The sequence below is a fragment of the Macaca mulatta genome, chromosome 6 (assembly GCF_049350105.2).
Source record: "Macaca mulatta isolate MMU2019108-1 chromosome 6, T2T-MMU8v2.0, whole genome shotgun sequence".
NCBI lineage: Eukaryota > Metazoa > Chordata > Mammalia > Primates > Cercopithecidae > Macaca > Macaca mulatta.
Genome location: NC_133411.1, coordinates 86,415,446 through 86,432,391, shown reverse-complemented (window position 1 = coordinate 86,432,391; position 16,946 = coordinate 86,415,446). Strand labels below are relative to the sequence as shown.

Sequence of the window (16,946 nt, the reverse complement as noted above, 5' to 3'; positions counted from 1 at the left end):
TTACTTTACTATATTCTATAAATATGCCAATCTACTTATTACTGTACAGCAAAATATATAATCACTTTTAGGCCTTTGATTAATGTTTAGTCCCATTTGCAAACTTAGTTAATTAAATTTCCTTAAACACTCTAAATCCCATTTATAAACATAATATATTAATTTATGACATAATATACTATGCTAATTTGTAACATTAAAAATATATTTAAATTTCATTTATGAATTTTTTTTTGTCATTTGATGAAAACTACCTATGTGCTTATATAATTTGTAAATTTAAAAAATTTATATAACGGATGAGAAATTATCTTAATCACCTCAATATTTGCATATTTAACCACATTCTCCTACCTTCTGACTTAAAAATCACAAGTCTAAAATCAAATACTCTCTTTGGGAGGCCAAGGCAGGAGGATCATTTGTGCCCAGGAGTTTGAGACCAGCCTGGGCAACACAGTAAGACCCCATCTTTACAAAAAAAATACAAAAAATTAGGTGGGTATGCTGGCACGTGCCTGTAGTCTTAGCTTCTTGGAAGGCTGAGGTGGGAGGACTAGTTGAGCCCAGGAGGTTGAGGCTGCAGTGAGCCAAGACTGCACCACTGCACTGCAGCCTGAGCAACAGTGAGATCCTGTCTCAATAATAATAATAATAATGACGATAAACCAGATATTCAGCTATAAACAACTCCCAACTAATGATGGTTTGACTTACGATTTTTATCAAAACATAACCCTATTTAAATTGAGGAGTATCTGGACTTAATGATGGATGACTTAAACTTTTGACTTGGCTTTATTGGAGTACTAAATGCACTTTGGACTTAAGATATGTTCAACTTATGGATTTATTAGGACACAACCCTAAAAAACCCTAAAAAACCATTTAAAACGCATCTGTCTGCATTTTAAACTGGAATCACAAGTTCAATTTATTGCATTCTCTAATTATGCCAAATTAGATATTTCAAGTGTGTTGCCACATACTCAAACATAATTCCCCAACACCACACAAAAATATTGGGATGATGGGTCCAATTGACTTCAGCATCTCTGTACTTAATTCTAAAGTACTAGAATTATTTCTCTGGAATAAAACACCCTCACCCACTGTGGGAACTATACTGCCCCAGGGAATTTGGGGTGAGTGTCTGTCACCTGAGGTTGCCTATGACCAAATTGGGTGGGGCTGTAAGATGCGGAGCTGTGGACACTGCAGGGGGTTTCTTCATGCCACTGAAAGGTTGAGCCACCCTTTACAGTCCCGATGTTACTGGGGACCCCAGGTGTGTATCCCAAGCAGGGGTACCCCACCTCTCACCCCTAGATTCATGCTGTACATTATCTATTTTTCCCACAGCCTCGCTTCTGGACCAGATTCTTTTTTGCTGCTTGAGTCTGTTCCCAGTTGTCTTCTAGCCTAGGCCATAAAAAATGCCTACAAATATTTCAGTAGAAGGTGGCTGGATTCGATATCCTCCTCATTCCCTTTAACTCTATAGCCTGTCTCCAAAATTAACCTAAGGATAATCACCATGATACTTCTGGAGCCTAGGACTAACAACCTGGATGGGGAGAAGGAAGAGCTTTTTTTTTTTTTTTTTTTTTTTTTTCCTTTTTCTTGGGTGTAGGCAAAAAGGGCTGCACCTCCCTTTGTGCACCTGCTCCCATGCCCCCAGGCCTCCTCTGGCTGCCCCTAGTGTCCTCATCCTGCCCCCAGAGATCTCCCACACTTCCCATGGGATTCTACTCAGCCATGGTCTTTTCCCCACAGTGACAATGCCTCTTTTCTTTCCCAGTCACGCCTCCCATTCCCCTAGTACTTAAAAAAAAAAAAAAAAAAAAAAGAGAGAGAGAGAGAGAGGATCTTGCTATGTTGCCCATGCTGGACTTGAACTCCTGGGCTCAAGTGATCCTCCTCATTCAGCCTCCCAGGTAGCTAGGACCACAGGCGTGCACCACCATGCCCAACTCCTCAGTCTTCTCGATCTCCATGAGAAGTCAGGAGGTGAATGGGCATTGGAATGAATTCATACTAGTTGGTGAGAGACTGATGGCCACTCAGTCCTAGAGGTGTAAGATTCAAATGAGGCTCTTACTAACCTAATGGAACTGTAATAGGAATTTGAGTCATTGTGCTAAGGTTGAGTATAACAAGTATTCAAGAAGCCCAGGGAGTTACTGGGGGGAGAGGGGGAGAGCATACCACACCTGCTAACTCACCCTCTGAGTCTCCAATTGGCTAGTTTCTCTCGAGTGCTTCCTGATTTTTACTTTTTTTTTTTTTCCTTCAGACAGGTCTTGTTCTGTCGCCCAGGCTGGAGTGCAGTGGCATGATCTCAGCTCACTGCAACCTCTGCCTCCTGGGTTCAAGAGACTCTTGTGCCTCAGCCCCCTGAGGAGCTGGGATTACAGGCATAAGGCACTGCACCTGGCCTAATTTTTGTATTTTTAGTAGAGACGGGGTTTTACTATGTTGGCCAGGCTGGTCCCAAACTCCTGACCTCAAGTGATCCTCCCGCCTAGGCCTCCCAAAGTGGTAGGATTACAGGTGTGAGCCACAGCACCCCGTCCATTTTCACTTTTCTTACTTCATTTCTTATGCAAGGTATTTTCTGAAAGCCTCACGTTTTCTATATCAGCTTCAAAAAAAATGAGGAGGGCCAACTAGGAATAGGACAAGGTAGAATAATCACTTGTGTGCTGAGAAATGTTTAACCACCAGTTCTCTGGAGCCCTGATTTGTAGTGTTTGCCAGTTTCTGTGTAAATACTCCCACCATGGCCAATTTGAAACTACCAACAGTTTAACTGGCTCACAATATTCCTAAAACTTGAATAATTGGCTCTTATGAGCTGGTAGGAGCTGGCTTCAGCACACTGCTGGATCTACATGCATCTTTGTTTCTTGTTTTGCATAAAAAGTTTTGTCTTCCCAAAAATGAAATAAGCTCCCTAAGGGATGGAATTATGTTCTAGATCTCCTGTGGGCCCATGGTTTCTAAAACAATTGTAGAGACAAAAGATTTAACCAAGAGTCTGTTTCCTGTGGACATACTGTGTTCTTGGGGCTTGCACAGCTGACAGCAGGGAGGCTGCCCCAGGGGTGGGCATGGCGTGGGTTGCCTCCTCCTTCCACCAGCCTCAGGGAGAATATAGGAGCCATAGGACACTCACTCTTGTTGCCCAGGCTGGAGTACAGTGGTACCATCTCAGCTCACTGCAGCCTCTGCCTCCCGGGCTCAAGCGATTCTCCCACCTCAGCCTCCCAAATAGCTGGGACTACAGGCAAGTGGCACCACAACCGGCTAATTTTTGTATTTTTAGTAGAGACAGGTTTCGCCATGTTGGCCAGGCTGGTCTTGAACTCATGGCCTCAGGTGATCTGCCTGCCTTGACCTCCCAAAGTGCTAGGGACCACAGGCAAGCACCACCACACGCGGCCCCATTGGAGTTTTTGATGTAGGAGATCAGATGTCCTGGATTACACGGCAACACACATCTCCAGTCTGTACACGAGAGGAGGATGTCCAGAAATCCTCCAGATCTCATGCATGCACCGTTGTATTTTCTCACTCTTAGCCGTAAAGCTGTGGTGTTTTTTCTTCATAAATGATTTAATATATCTCTACGAATTCTGGGATAAGAAAATTTATAACCACACAGCAAATTCTTTGAAACTAAATTTCTAGGGAATGTATACAAATTTGCTTGTATCTTTGACTTACAACTGAGATACAAGAAAGGCTAGTGTACAAATTAGGCAAGTTTCTGCCCTGTACCTCCAGCTACTGGTACCATAAATAGAGGATATGTTGTGACTTTTTGAGTTGAGGAGGGCTTTTATGATCATATACACTCTACTGTCCTTTCACTTAAGAGGCATTCATTCATTCATTCTTCGTTTATTCAGCAAACATTTATTGACTATATACTACATTCCAGGTACTGTGGGGATATTGATTGTAATGACATGCTCCTTTATTGTCAATATGCTTACAATCCACTAGGGGGAGCCAAATATATAAATAAGCTTAAGAATGACGTTGAAGGGGCCAGAATGGAAGTCTAGAAGGTGTGGGATGGGTGGAGAGCATCAGAAAGAATTGGGCAAATCTGTCCCAGGACTAGGTCAGAAAAACACCTTCCTAGGGAAGGTGCCCCCCGAACATGTGTTTCTCGAGACCCCTAAGCCAAAATAAGGAAGCTGCCGAGGTGAGCATGGAACGGTTAGGCGTTTTGTATGGAACAAACTGGGGGGACCCCAGATGAGACCTCGGGCCTGGACCTTGTGATTCACGCACAGGCTCATCTTACCGGCTACCGGGTCTGAGAAGAAACCACCACCCTGCAAGTTAACGGGGATCCCTCACACGAGAGCAATGTCTGAGCAACACGGTTTTTAAAAATGATCTCCTTTATTGCCACATTCATATAAAACATTTTGATTTATTTGGGTTGGTAAAAGAAAGCCACAGTGTATATAAAGAAAATTAAAGGAAGTTAAAAAATATATGGTTTTAGTGTTCGGAAAAGCAGTTACGGATTGCTCTCTTGGTTCAATTATCCAAGCGGTCGAAATTCTGGGTTTGAAACTCTTGGAAGTCCTCAGGGATGGTGTCTGCAATAGGAATGCGCACAGGGAGGTTAGCGAGGTTCCTTCCACCCGGACCCCCGCCCGCGGCGCAGGCGTCCCGTAGGGGGCGCTGTTAGCCCGCCCAGGAGGCCCCGCAGGCCCTCGCCGCCATCTTCTCCTGCAGGCTGCTTTGCAAACCGTTGGCTTAAAGCCCGGGAGTGCTCCTTCCCGGCCCTACAGAAAATCAGCAGGCAGAGTGGGTTTTGCATCTATGGTTATGTTTTAACAACATGAAAAAATAAAGGCTTCCTGTAAATTAAATCTGACTGGATTTCTCACTGAACCCCAAACCCTAAACCATGCAGTCAAATTCTGTGGGTCTTAATTTCCACATGCATAAAATAGGATAAATGCGATCTGCTTTTTACTTCTGGTACACAGGGACTATCAGGTTTTAATGACTACGTGGTATGAGCGTTGGGCTTTTGGGGGGAAGTGCGGTATAAAAATAAGGTGGCAGTATTTGACTAATTCTAGTAACAATATTGAATAGTAATGAGAATGCACGTTACCATTGCAGCGATACTTGAGGTTGGACCAGATGATGTTTTCTTGAGAGAAGCAGAAAACGCCAAGTCGGCCTCCACGCATTGTGGTGTCTATGGTGACTCCAGAGTCAGCCACCAACTCGGAGCCTTCATAAAATCGTACCCTGTGGACAACACAGCCGGAGGGGTCTCCATGAAATCCAACCCGGGTAAAGTGCTCACTGTGAGGCCCAGGGGCCCCGCTTCTTATACACACCTGTGTCTTTACTCTGTTTTAGGCTCCATTTCTCGCTGACCTGGATTATGCTGTAGCTGTTCCCCCTTACTTACTAGACTGGAAGTCCCTGAGGGCAGGGACCGTTTGTGTGTCCCTGTGTGTGTGTGTATGTCTGGGGGGGTGTTTCTTCCCACTTCTGTCTCTCACAAGGCTTAACATGATGTTGGGCACACTATCAAACTTGAGTTAAAAATCAAACCAAACCTGATGTCATGAGTGAGAAAGTTTTGTGTCTTCATTGTCATGTGAGTCGCCTTGTCTATATACCATGCTTAAAGACTTCTGGGGCCGGGCGCGGTGGCTCACGCCTGTAATCCCAGCACTTTGGGAGGCCGAGGCGGGCGGATCACAAGGTCAGGAGATCGAGACCACAGTGAAACCTCGTCTCTACTAAAAATACAAAAAATTAGCCGGGCGCGGTTGTGGGCGCCTGTAGTCCCAGCTACTCGGGAGGCTGAGGCAGGAGAATGGCGTGAACCCGGGAGGCGGAGCTTGCAGTGAGCCGAGATCGCGCCACTGCACTCCAGCCTGGGCTGGGCGACAGAGCGAGACTCCGTCTCAAAAAAAAAAAAAAAAAAAAAAAAAAAAAAAGACTTCTGCTTTTCCTTTGGTCTGATTTCTCTCTTTTGGTGGAATCTCAGAGCTTTGATTCTCCACAGGATTCAGCTCTCCCTAAGCAGAGTTGGAGGAATCTGTGTGGACACTTTGGGTTGTCACAGGGGCACTGAGTGATGGCAGCCAGGGATGCTGGATGGCGTGCAATGCCCTAGAGAGAACAATCAAAACCTGTCCTGCATTCCCTACACTTCTGGAGTGTTCCTCAGACACCAGGGTAGGTAAAGAGCAACTATCAGGGCCTAGAACCTGACTTCCTTTCACTTGTGAACATCAAATATATTTTGCACACATTTTAATGTAAACTGTATTTTCCAGGGTAAATTGAGAAAACTACTGAGTACTTTGTTTGAAAATTAACATTCTAAAATGTTCACCATTTGAGAAATTGACATTGCTGTCATCAACACCAGTGTAACATTTAAGTCACTGACACAACAGTCTGTGTTAGAGTGTCACCTGCATAGTGATTCTAGGTATGGGTGCAAATGTCTATTTCATTTTGTCTTCTGGTGTGGCTGTGCTCAAGTATTTAAATTATCTTGTTATAAGTTTTTCTTATTTCGCTATTATATTGTTAGGGCTCAGACTGATTTTCTAGATTATATGTGTAGGTAGGTTGTAATTTCTATGATTCCATTTTGGGATGGAAAAGGGGGCATTTCAAAATATTATAAAAAAGGGGCATTGAGCTTAATAGGGCTGAGAATATGATCATCTTACTGTGAGACAAAAAGAGTACATTTGACATAATGTCACAAAGAGAAACAAAACATGGATTTGCCCTCATGACTTTCTTTTTTCCACGAGGCTGTTTTCCTGCCCTGAGGAGGAGAATGCACTCAGTACTGCTTCCTCAATATACTACATAGGCTAGGATGGGTGTTGAGCTGCAAGTTCAAATGAAGAACACTATCTACATTTCAAAGATACAGCCCTAAGCCTCCTAACTCCCGAGAGAGAATACTAAAAAAAAAAAAGTCCTATAAAGAAACAAGACAGACTACTTTGGCTTACATGACGATTACTTCGTGCCATGTGTAGTAGATGCCAGACTTTGTGCTAGGCACTGGGGAGACCAAGATAAAATAAGATACAGCCAGGCACGGTGGCCCACGCCTGTAATCCCAGCACTTTGGGAGGCCGAGGTGTGCGGATCACAATGGCCAACATGATGAAACCCCATCTCTATTAAAAATACAAAAATTAGCTGGGTGTGGTGGCACACGCCTATAATCCCAGCTACTTGGGAGGCTGAGGCAGGAGAATCACTTGAACCAGGAAGGCAGAGGTTGCAGTGAGCCTAGATCACACCACAGCACTCCCATCTGGCAACAGAGTGAGATTCTGTCTCAAAAAAAAAAAAAAAAGATACCAGTGCTGCGCTCATGAAGTTTGTGATCCAGTAGGGAAGACAGACTGTAAGGGGCATAGTGCAGTCAGGGTGAAACGTGCACTAGTAAGTGATTACACAGGGCCCAGAGGTGCCACAGGGGAGGGTGTGGAGAAGAGACCCTGCCACACCTCTTACCTCATACCGATTGGCATGTCTACCCTCAGGTTTCTCTTCAGAGCATGGCAGGAGGGCACAGCCATCCAAATGCACCAACCCCACAACGCTGGGTCCTCCCCTCAACTCTGTTCCTTCTCTCCCCATCTTGGCCCTTCTGTCCTGTCCGGGTGGTCTGTCTGAGTCTGAGTGCCTTCTCCCCCACTTCTTTTCTAGGTTCCCCACCCTGCAGTCACAAAAGTCCTGGCATGTCCTTGGGGACTATCCTAGGTCAGAACTGCTCAGGGAAGTGAAGGCTCTGGGATGCAGAACAGAGGGTGCTTTGCTTCTAGGGCAAGGTAAGGAGATGGGGCCTCTACCTACCTGATGTAGCCCACCTGGGGCCTGTGCTGTAGGAACCAGCGGTAGGACACCTTGTCCTTCCAGCCCACATTCCTGGAATCCTTCCACAGCAGCCTGACCTGGTCACTGGTGTCCCCCGTGTGCCACAGGGAGTTCCGGAGATGCTCCCCTGGACCTGTCTTAGACTTCACAGCCTGGACGATGACACAAGCAAGGTTTTAGGACAGGACCCAGGCACCACCCTTCCCACTTCCTGGATCTGAAGTGATGATCCAGGTTACAGTCATGGTTATCATCCGGCTGCCTTGGATTCGAAACAAAGCATAAACACTTAAATGTCATATCTATGGAGGTGACCCCAACCTTTTACTACTAAGCCTTGCCCAGTATTCCACCACACATTCCATGTTGTTCCTGCTGCAAATCCACTGCTCCCTACATTTGCCCAATGAGGGCTCCCATCAAACGTCTGGCTACTTAAGTCAGCCTTGTGTCCTAGCAGGGGTGACAGAAGTAGCCCATGAGCCCTCCTGTACAAAGTTGGACCTATCGATGAAACTGATTAGCCAGTTTCCAACACGGTGTGCCTGAAGGTGCACTCTAAACCTCCCCTCTCTCTGACCTCACGTAGGCTGGGATTCCCACCATTAGAGGTTAGAATGTAGCTGGTACACAGGAACGAAGGCAAGGCCCTGGGTCAGCTGTCGTCTTCCCTGACTCTAACGTTAGCATAAATGCATCAATTTTTTAGATTAAGTACCATATGGGAAAACACAACATCTGGAAAAAGATGAAGGGTCCAGAAGAAAGGGCGATGAATGACTTCAAACCACCAATACCTTGAGCTGAATGCCAGGTTCTGCAACCGCTCGGAACGGGGTGGCTTGCCAATATGTCTGCTCCGTCTGCTTCCACATGACCACGTAGAAGCTGGAGCTATCTTGGTAGCCAAAGATAAAGCCCGCATAGTCATCATCTGTCTGGGTATTTACATGGAAGGTCCCTTCGAAGTCAACTCCATTAAAAGCCGTGTACCCTGTAGGGACCAGATAAGATTAGAACAACAGACAAACCACACCAGTAGCTGGAAGAATTCTATGCGAGTGGCAACTGAGGCCCTGGACGTACCCACTGCCAGGCCAGGATCACTGTTCATGGTCTGCACAATCTCCATGCCCTGCAGAGAGAGGTGAGGGAGTTCAGAACAGTCTGGAAGGGGTCAAGTAACCCTGAGGAAGCTGAAAACCTCAGGCACCACGAGTGAGTGGCCAGTGATGTCTGACCTCCATATAAAGATTTCATCATCAGAATAGTTGCTCTATCGTGTTATGTGCTCGAAGAAAGCATGTGCTTGTAAAGAAGGTTAAAATAAGCTCAAAGCTGAATAGAAATAAGTTTGCTGAGACTGTCACTTAAGCTGATTGAACAGGCCTTTAACTGGGGAACATACAACATATACTTCTAATCAATGTGACTTGCTCTGTGACTCTGGAAAATCTACTAAGCCTCTCTGTTCTTGCCTTTCTTGGTTACACAATGGGGAGGATACGCAGAAGGCAGTCTGCTGCAGAGATCAGAACTGTCAGTTCTAGGGTCAGACTGCCTGAGTCCCAACCGCAGTCATCTCAGCTACTTACCACAGTGCTACCATCATTAAGATGCTACAATCATGAAAGCTGTAGCAGACAATTTCCTCCTCTGTAAAATGGGCATAATTGAAGTAGTCTGTCATAGGGCTGTTGAGGAATAAGAGCGATGTGAAGAATGCCTGGCTCATTGTCTGCACCCTCTAAACATGACCTACCACTATCAGAAGGGCCTCTGTTGAGAGGCAAGGCTGAGCCGTTGCCGCCCATGTGACACTCACCTGGTTCAGGACCACCCAGTTGGGATCGATCTGGGCATCCCCTTCAGGATCCAGGACCACGGTCTGGTAAGCCCTGAAGTCGGTCAGGGTGACCTCTGCGTTCTCTGGGCAGACATCGATCCGATCGATGACCTGGTCCTGGTCAAAGTCAGACTCACAGATGTCTCCCACTCCGTCGCCTGAGTGGGGTGGAAAAGGACAGGGGCTCAATAGCGCTCACACCCACTGCCACTCCTTGGCAGGGAAAGGGGCTGCATGAGGAATAGAAGGGCTCAAGCTCCCACAACCAGGGCCATGATTTCCCATTAGTGTGGGGAGAGGAGCCCTGGGGTCATGTCTGAGCTGGTCCCAGGCCCCATCCTGGAGTCCTTGTACTGGGTGACCAGGCCAGTCCTCCCAGAGCTTTTAGAAAGATCAATTTGAACAGTTGCCCTCCACTCTGTCCCCATAAAAGTTCTTATTACCTACAGTTGGGTTCACCAACTGGTGGATCTTAAGCTTGACCTCACATAAGCAAACGTCTACAGCACTTTCTGGACTGTAATGTGTAGAAAACAGGGAAATTATTGTTACCAGAATATCTCTAAGACTAACTTCTGGTGGCCCCTAGACTGAATGTGGCCCCCACGTGTGTGTTGTTCAGCTCACATGCTGGCATTTTTGCATGTGCACTGCTGTGGACGGGCACGCCCTCTCCAGGTCACCGCAGTCCCCAACACTCCCTGCTGTCTCATGTCTGGCTTGGTGCAGACATTTTCTTATCTGCCTGGCCCCCGCAGGCTTCTGTGTTTGTGAACCTGGCATATACCACTTCTGTGCCATTCTCTCTATCCTGCTCCTTTTGTGGGACTCCCAGTGGAAGGTGGCAGGTGGCAGGTAAGATGGGGGAGCAGCTCTCCAAGCCCTTTGGGAACTGAGCCACACTGTGTGGCTGCTTCCCTGACCTGTGTGATGGCATCCTAGGGTTGTTCAGGAAGATGCAAAGCAGCTCAGTCCTGACTTAGTTGGAGAGTGGTGTCTACCAGATATCTGCTGTCCACACAAGCTGCAGCTATGCAGAGAGGCCAGGTATGGAGAAGCAGCTGATGGGAGCTGGGGATGTTCTGAGTTGGTGCCTGGAGAGAGGCGTGCCCCCACGTGCCTGGCTGAAGGGAGCGCAGGGGTGCTGCGCGGCTTTGGGCTGAGCCTGCTTACTGTTGCTATCCTCCTGGGCTGGGTTGGGGACCAGCCGGCAGTTGTCTGGTCCAGGGGGCACCAGGTCTGGGATACCATCATTGTCGTCATCATCATCACACTCGTCACCAATTCCATCCTTATCGGTGTCCAGCTGGGCACTGTTAATGACGGTGGGGCAGTTGTCTGTGCTGTCCTGGTGCCCATCTCCATCACTGCGCGAGAAAGGACAGGTGATGTGGCTCACAGTTCAGCCGGGAACAGGAAGGATCCATTCTTAGGAAGGAGAGTCTGTGCTTGAGGTTTTTTTTTTAAACCAGGGATGGCTTTTAAAATCAAGCCCACTGGGGTCATTCCCTAAGACAAGGCTGCCCTATGGGCCTCGGAGACAGCTTTTCCCATCCTCGCCCTCTTGAAACAAGTGAGTCATTTCCTACTCAAGAAGATAAGGGTCTATTTCTATGATTTGTGACCAGATGCTCCTATCAGTCCCTGGGAACTGCTAGATAATATTCAACTCAGAGGACGTGTGAGGGGAACAGAGTGATAGGCAGTGGAACCAGACAGCCCAGTGTAAATCCTGGCTCAGGCACTGGCCAGCATGTGACCTCAGGCAGGACATCTGACCTCTCTATGGCTCAGGGTCCTCATCTGTAAAATGAAAATAGTACCCACCTCAGAGGGTTGTTAGGAAGATTAAATGATGAAAATCAGGATTTTGCATATTAAATTTCAATATATGAAAAAGTACTGACTCTTAGGAAGCCCTGCAGTGTTTTCTGGATATTACTCTTCACAATCCATGGCTAGTGGATCCCATGAGGATTCAGACCTGAACGCCGTGGGGAGAAGGACTAAGTGAACAGGGTCATGCCTTCCCGAGGGGAGCATGTAGGCCAGGCTCAGTGCTGGTCTAAAGGACATCGCAGAACTCTCCTTCTCTGTCCACCTGACTTTCTGGGCTGAAAGGACACCTGAAAATGCGTCTGCCCTGCCTCCAAGAGGTGTCCTGGAGCCTGAGACCACTCATGGTTACTCTGGAAAAGAATTAGTAGTCCTTTGGCCCTGGTCCACCTGCGGCCTGTCCTGGGCCAGGAGCTGCCCCTGCACCCTCTTGGAGAGGGGGGCCAAGGACCAGACCACGCTCTATGGCCACACTTTCCAGATGGTACACGGGGACAGAAAGAGTCCAGCAAAAGTGAAGCCAGCCTGGACAAGCAGAAGATGATGTGGCTCAAACAGCAGAATCCCTATGCATGCAGCAGGCTGCTTTATAAAACACAAGACTGAGCTATTTCCATTAGCAGCCGTTCTATAGAGCCCTGAACATTTTTATGCAAAAACAAGCAGTTCCTGTCCTCTTCTCCAAGGTTCAACTTTGTGGGAATTAAAGCAGAGCAGAATGAGTCATTTGTTTTGGGCAAATATCTAGAGGCTGGTGGGATAGGATATTTTAGAAATTAATGTAGATAGTAGTCAGAGTGCAAGATGACCTGCACCAGGGAACATTCTTGATGCACATTATTTAGGGCAGTTGTCAGGATACAGTCCCACCTTCCCTGCAGAAGAGGAGAGCGACATCTGACGTCAGGCTCTGTTGCTGACATGCCTTTCCTTGTACTGTGATACCAAGAATAACATGGCTCCTGCTTTCTGCATGTCACCCTTGGGCCAGTGCTGTGCCAGGAGCTTTATCTACATTATCTTGAATTTTCGCCATAACCTGTGCGATGCATTTATTTATCTCCTCTTTGCAGGTGAAGAAGCTGAGATGCCAAGAGACTGTGAAAAATGTTTAAGTTCACTTAGCTAGTACAGTCGGGCCTCTGTATCCGCGGTTCCACATCCGCAGATTCAACCAACTAAGGATTGAAAAGATTTGAAAAAGAACAATAAAAAATAACATAAAATAAGACAAATAAGAAACCATTGCAGTATAATAACTATTTACCTAGCATTTACATTGTATTAGGTATTACGTAATCTAGAGAGGATTTTTAAGGCATATGGGAGGACAGGTATAGGTTATATGCAGATACTACATCATTTTATATAAAGGACTTGAGTATTTGAAGATTTTGGTATCCTGGGGGCAGAGGGATGTCCTGGGACCAATACCCTGGGATACTGAGGGATGACTATATGTACTTTGCAGCAAGGACACACAGAATAATGAAAAAGATGCACACTTTGGGAGGCTGAGGCAGGTGGATCACTCAAAGCCAGGAGTTCAAGACCAGCTTGGCCCACATGATGAAACCGTGTCTCTACTAAAAATACAAAAATTAGCCAGGCATGGTGGCACACACCTGCAATCCCGGTTACTCGGGAGGCTGGGGCACGAGAATTGCTTGAACCCAGGAGGTGGAGGTTGCAGTGAGCTGAGATCACGCCAGCCTGGGTGACAGAGCAAGACTCCATCTCCAAAAAAAAAAAAAGAGAGACGTGGCTTCATAGGAGCTATCCTTGAGTAAGGTTTGGGTCAAGAACTGGTTTCTACAGGGCAACCTCTGATCCAGGTTATCAGGAGAGAAATTACCTCTTTTTTTGCTTTGTCTTTCAGAATCCTTTCCCTCTCATCCTTGCCCTAGCTGCCTTTGTAAGACTTCCCTAAGGAGATGAAAGGGTTTAGAACCTTGGGTTGCAGGTGCCTCTAGGGCTGAGTGGCACACGTCTGTTTTTGGTGATGTTCTTCCAGTATCTGATCAGTTGATCCAGCCTTGAGTCTTAATGTAGGACTCCATCGTGTTGAGCTAGGAGGGTTGACAAAACTTACTTCCACAGAACAATTCCACTTAAGTAAGGGAAACGGAATTTTAAAAATTTCAAGGAAATTTCCAGAAAATCATAGCAATCCCTCAGCAAACTGACAGCCTTCTATTTTGGGATGATGGTGAAGTTTTCCTGAGCTGAAAGATGATAAAAATAAAAGAGCTAATATCTACTGAGTGCTATGTATGTAACAGAAACCATAATAAGCACTTTCCATGGATCAACTCCATCTTCGCGACAGTCCTGTGAGCTAGATCTACTGTCATCCTCATTTTACAGATGAGAAAATTGAGGCACAGAAGTACTAGGTAATAAGTATTAGTATAAGGTTAGCTGGCATGTAAGAGAAGGAGCTGAGATTTATATCTAGCTGTCTTATTCCAGAGCCCATCTGTGAAGCATGATGCTATATTACCTCTCCTGAAATAGATCTCACTTGCTGGAGTGCCTAGTACCCTATTCTGACACTGTTATCCCCTATACAGAACTTTCAGGGAGAATTTTCATGGTAATCCTGACCAAAGGCAGGGCTATTATCCCACCAGCAGCTCAGTCAACCCAGAGAGATCCCAAGGAATGGAGCGGCAGGAAGTTCTGAAATTTAAAACCCTCTCTGGATGTTGCATCTGGCTCTCTGCAGTTGGGAGACATGCCATACCTGTCCTGATTGGTGTCACAGGAGTCCCCAACCAGATCATTATCCACATCAGACTGCAAAGAGAACAGCGCATGTTATTTATTCCTGGGCTTGCATGTACAGAATGTTCCAGAGAAGGCAGAACTCACCCATCATCATTGGATTTGGGGAATTATTTCTCTGGAACTGGGGTGGTACAAAACTGCAAAAGGACAACACCATATTGGTGTAGGCACAATGCTGAATTTTCAAAAAAGCCTTCTAAAATATCAAGCTACATGGATGGGCTGCCCACACACCAGATGAGCTGATTGGAAAGGGGCGCTGGGGCAGCATGGTGGCAGGTGGAGGCATAGAACTCCGGCATGGGTCAGAGGGAGCCAGCCATAGGTACGGGGAGAAGACAGGTTGATTTTGCTTTGCTGTTGCAATTTGAAATTTGGCCAAAATTGTGAGTGAGTCACAGAGGGCAACCATGACTCCCCTGTCTCAGGGCTTTAAAAATAAATGACACATCATACCCAATTATCCAGACAGGAAGGAGGAGTGAGAAGGGAGATGCAACACATCACTGGCTGAACTTAATCTGAAATGTCCATACATAGGCTGTGTAGGGGTTTAGGGACTAAAGGGACACAAGGCTCCCAATGGTTAATTTCCATGTTCCATTTTCCTTTCTGCAGGAGAAATACTTGTATTGAGCATCATGAAGCTCGTGTTGCTAACCTCACAGGCAATCGACAGCCTGGGAGATAGTCCCTAGGGCTTCAGATCTCGTGTGGTGCTCATCCCACCATCTTCAGGCCCACAGTGTGTCCTTTCTCCGCCTCTGCTTTGTTAGGTAAGTGGCAACAGCTAAGAGGCTCTGCTGTTCTTCTAGACACCCGTCTTAAATGAGTCTTTGCATAGAGGAATTCAGCCTGGAGTTTGAATTCCCCAGTATCCTACTAACCTGGTTAGGGTTGCTGATATCAGGACAACTGTCACAGGCATCCCCCACACCATCACCATCCTTGTCCCGTTGGTCACGATTGGGAAATCTTGGGCAGTTGTCCAGAATGTTTTTTATTCCTGTGAGAAAGAAATGCTACCTTGAGTCAGGGGGATGTCACCGACTTCTAGGTGCTGGAGAGATCAGGCACATGGTGAGTCGCTTCTGCCTGGGCCAGGGTCACACAGGGACTAGCCTTTTCAGCAGTTATCCAGAGGTAGCTTCAAAGGATGGATCCTGGGAGACTTAACAATGAACAGCTCTCAGAGGTGTTTGTCGACTGAATTCTAATTTGTCCAAGATGTCAAAGGCTATGATAGCAACCAGAGGAGGGGATCATGATGGCTGTATGGGCTGACCCTGGAGAGGGAGGATCTCATGGGTATCTGAGCTATGACTGAGACCCTAGGGCTCTAGGCAGTGTTGTGTTGGAGCTGGTCCATTGTGTCCCTCTCTCTTTTCAGTTTTGTGTTTGATGATGTCACATTGGTAGCTTGAAATCAGCAATGAGGACAGTATGGAGTTACCTCATGGAAACTGGCAAATGCTACCAACCAGGGCTTTCTGTGGTTTGTTTACCAGCACACCACTGGAAGTGGGTCATCAGGTAGGCTTGCAGAAGGTGAGGTCATGTTTTAGGGGGGGTGCTCAATGCCTTCTCATTCAGTTCTTCACTTCTGGGTCTCTCACGTGTAGAAAGTCTAGTAGCGAGTGAGGAGAGGTAGAAATGGGAAGGGAGATGCCCACGAAGACACACCCTGATAAGACACTGCTTGAAGGGGTCCTACAAAGTTTCTGGCAATGATACAAAGTCCTGGAAACATCCAGAGCCATTAAGTAGTGGAGTGGGCTGTGGAGTCTCCTTCCACAGACACAAGTCCACCTTGGGCCCTCCAGATGCAGGCCACAGTGAGCCACCCACAGCTGGAAGGCCCTGAATCAGTCATTCTATTCCTACTCTGGAGAGAGAACAATGGAACAAGGTCAATTGAATCCCAGATAAAAGACAAAAGCAAGATAAATCTACCATCTCCATCCATGTCATCATCACAGGCATCTCCTCTTCCATCCCCATCTGTGTCTTTCTGGTCATTATTTAAGACACTCAGGCAGTTATCACAGGCATCTCCAAAGATATCTTTATCGCTGTTCCTTTGGTCCACATTGTGAATCAGGACACAGTTATCCTAAAAGATGAAAGGATAGAACATCACTCAGACTTTTACTAAATCCACTTCCCCCATTGTTAAGAAGCGTCAGAACTCTGGTGGCCCAAGTTTGTCAGTTTCATATTTCAAACATTTGTGAATCTTAAGGAGTAAAAAGCTGCAGTGCTGTGGAATGCAGGCATGGAAACTAACATTTGGGATGATTCATATACACAGTTGACTTCACAGGCTTTCTCCCATCATCCCTGGTACATGGCAATTCACAGGCCCTCCCAGCAAAGCAGGTACCTGCTCATTCAGGATCCCGTCTCCATCAGCATCCTCGTCACAAGCGTCGCCAATGCCATCTCTGTCTGCATCTTCTTGGCCAGAATTTGGCACATACTTGCAGTTGTCCTTAGGGGGAAAACGCAGTTCTGAATGACATCCTACATTTGTGTTAAGCTAGTAACTGTTTCTGACCTCAAC

General features: G+C 46.6%; 1 protein-coding gene across 1 annotated transcript in view; it reads right to left on the bottom strand.

The window, feature by feature from the left end:
• Positions 1 to 4,400: 4,400 nt before the first annotated feature.
• THBS4 (thrombospondin 4) overlaps positions 4,401 to 16,946 on the bottom strand; it is a 46,769-nt gene continuing 34,223 nt past the window's right edge. The window contains exons 12-22 of the mRNA XM_015140333.3: positions 16,767 to 16,874; positions 16,337 to 16,496; positions 15,271 to 15,389; positions 14,340 to 14,392; positions 10,931 to 11,124; positions 9,737 to 9,915; positions 8,998 to 9,046; positions 8,709 to 8,905; positions 7,891 to 8,063; positions 5,150 to 5,289; positions 4,401 to 4,622 (exon numbers count right to left, since the gene is read on the bottom strand). Of these exons, the coding sequence (XP_014995819.1) occupies positions 4,561 to 4,622; positions 5,150 to 5,289; positions 7,891 to 8,063; positions 8,709 to 8,905; positions 8,998 to 9,046; positions 9,737 to 9,915; positions 10,931 to 11,124; positions 14,340 to 14,392; positions 15,271 to 15,389; positions 16,337 to 16,496; positions 16,767 to 16,874 (1,434 nt within the window). The 3' untranslated portion in view covers positions 4,401 to 4,560. The remainder of the gene's footprint in view (positions 4,623 to 5,149; positions 5,290 to 7,890; positions 8,064 to 8,708; positions 8,906 to 8,997; positions 9,047 to 9,736; positions 9,916 to 10,930; positions 11,125 to 14,339; positions 14,393 to 15,270; positions 15,390 to 16,336; positions 16,497 to 16,766; positions 16,875 to 16,946) is intronic.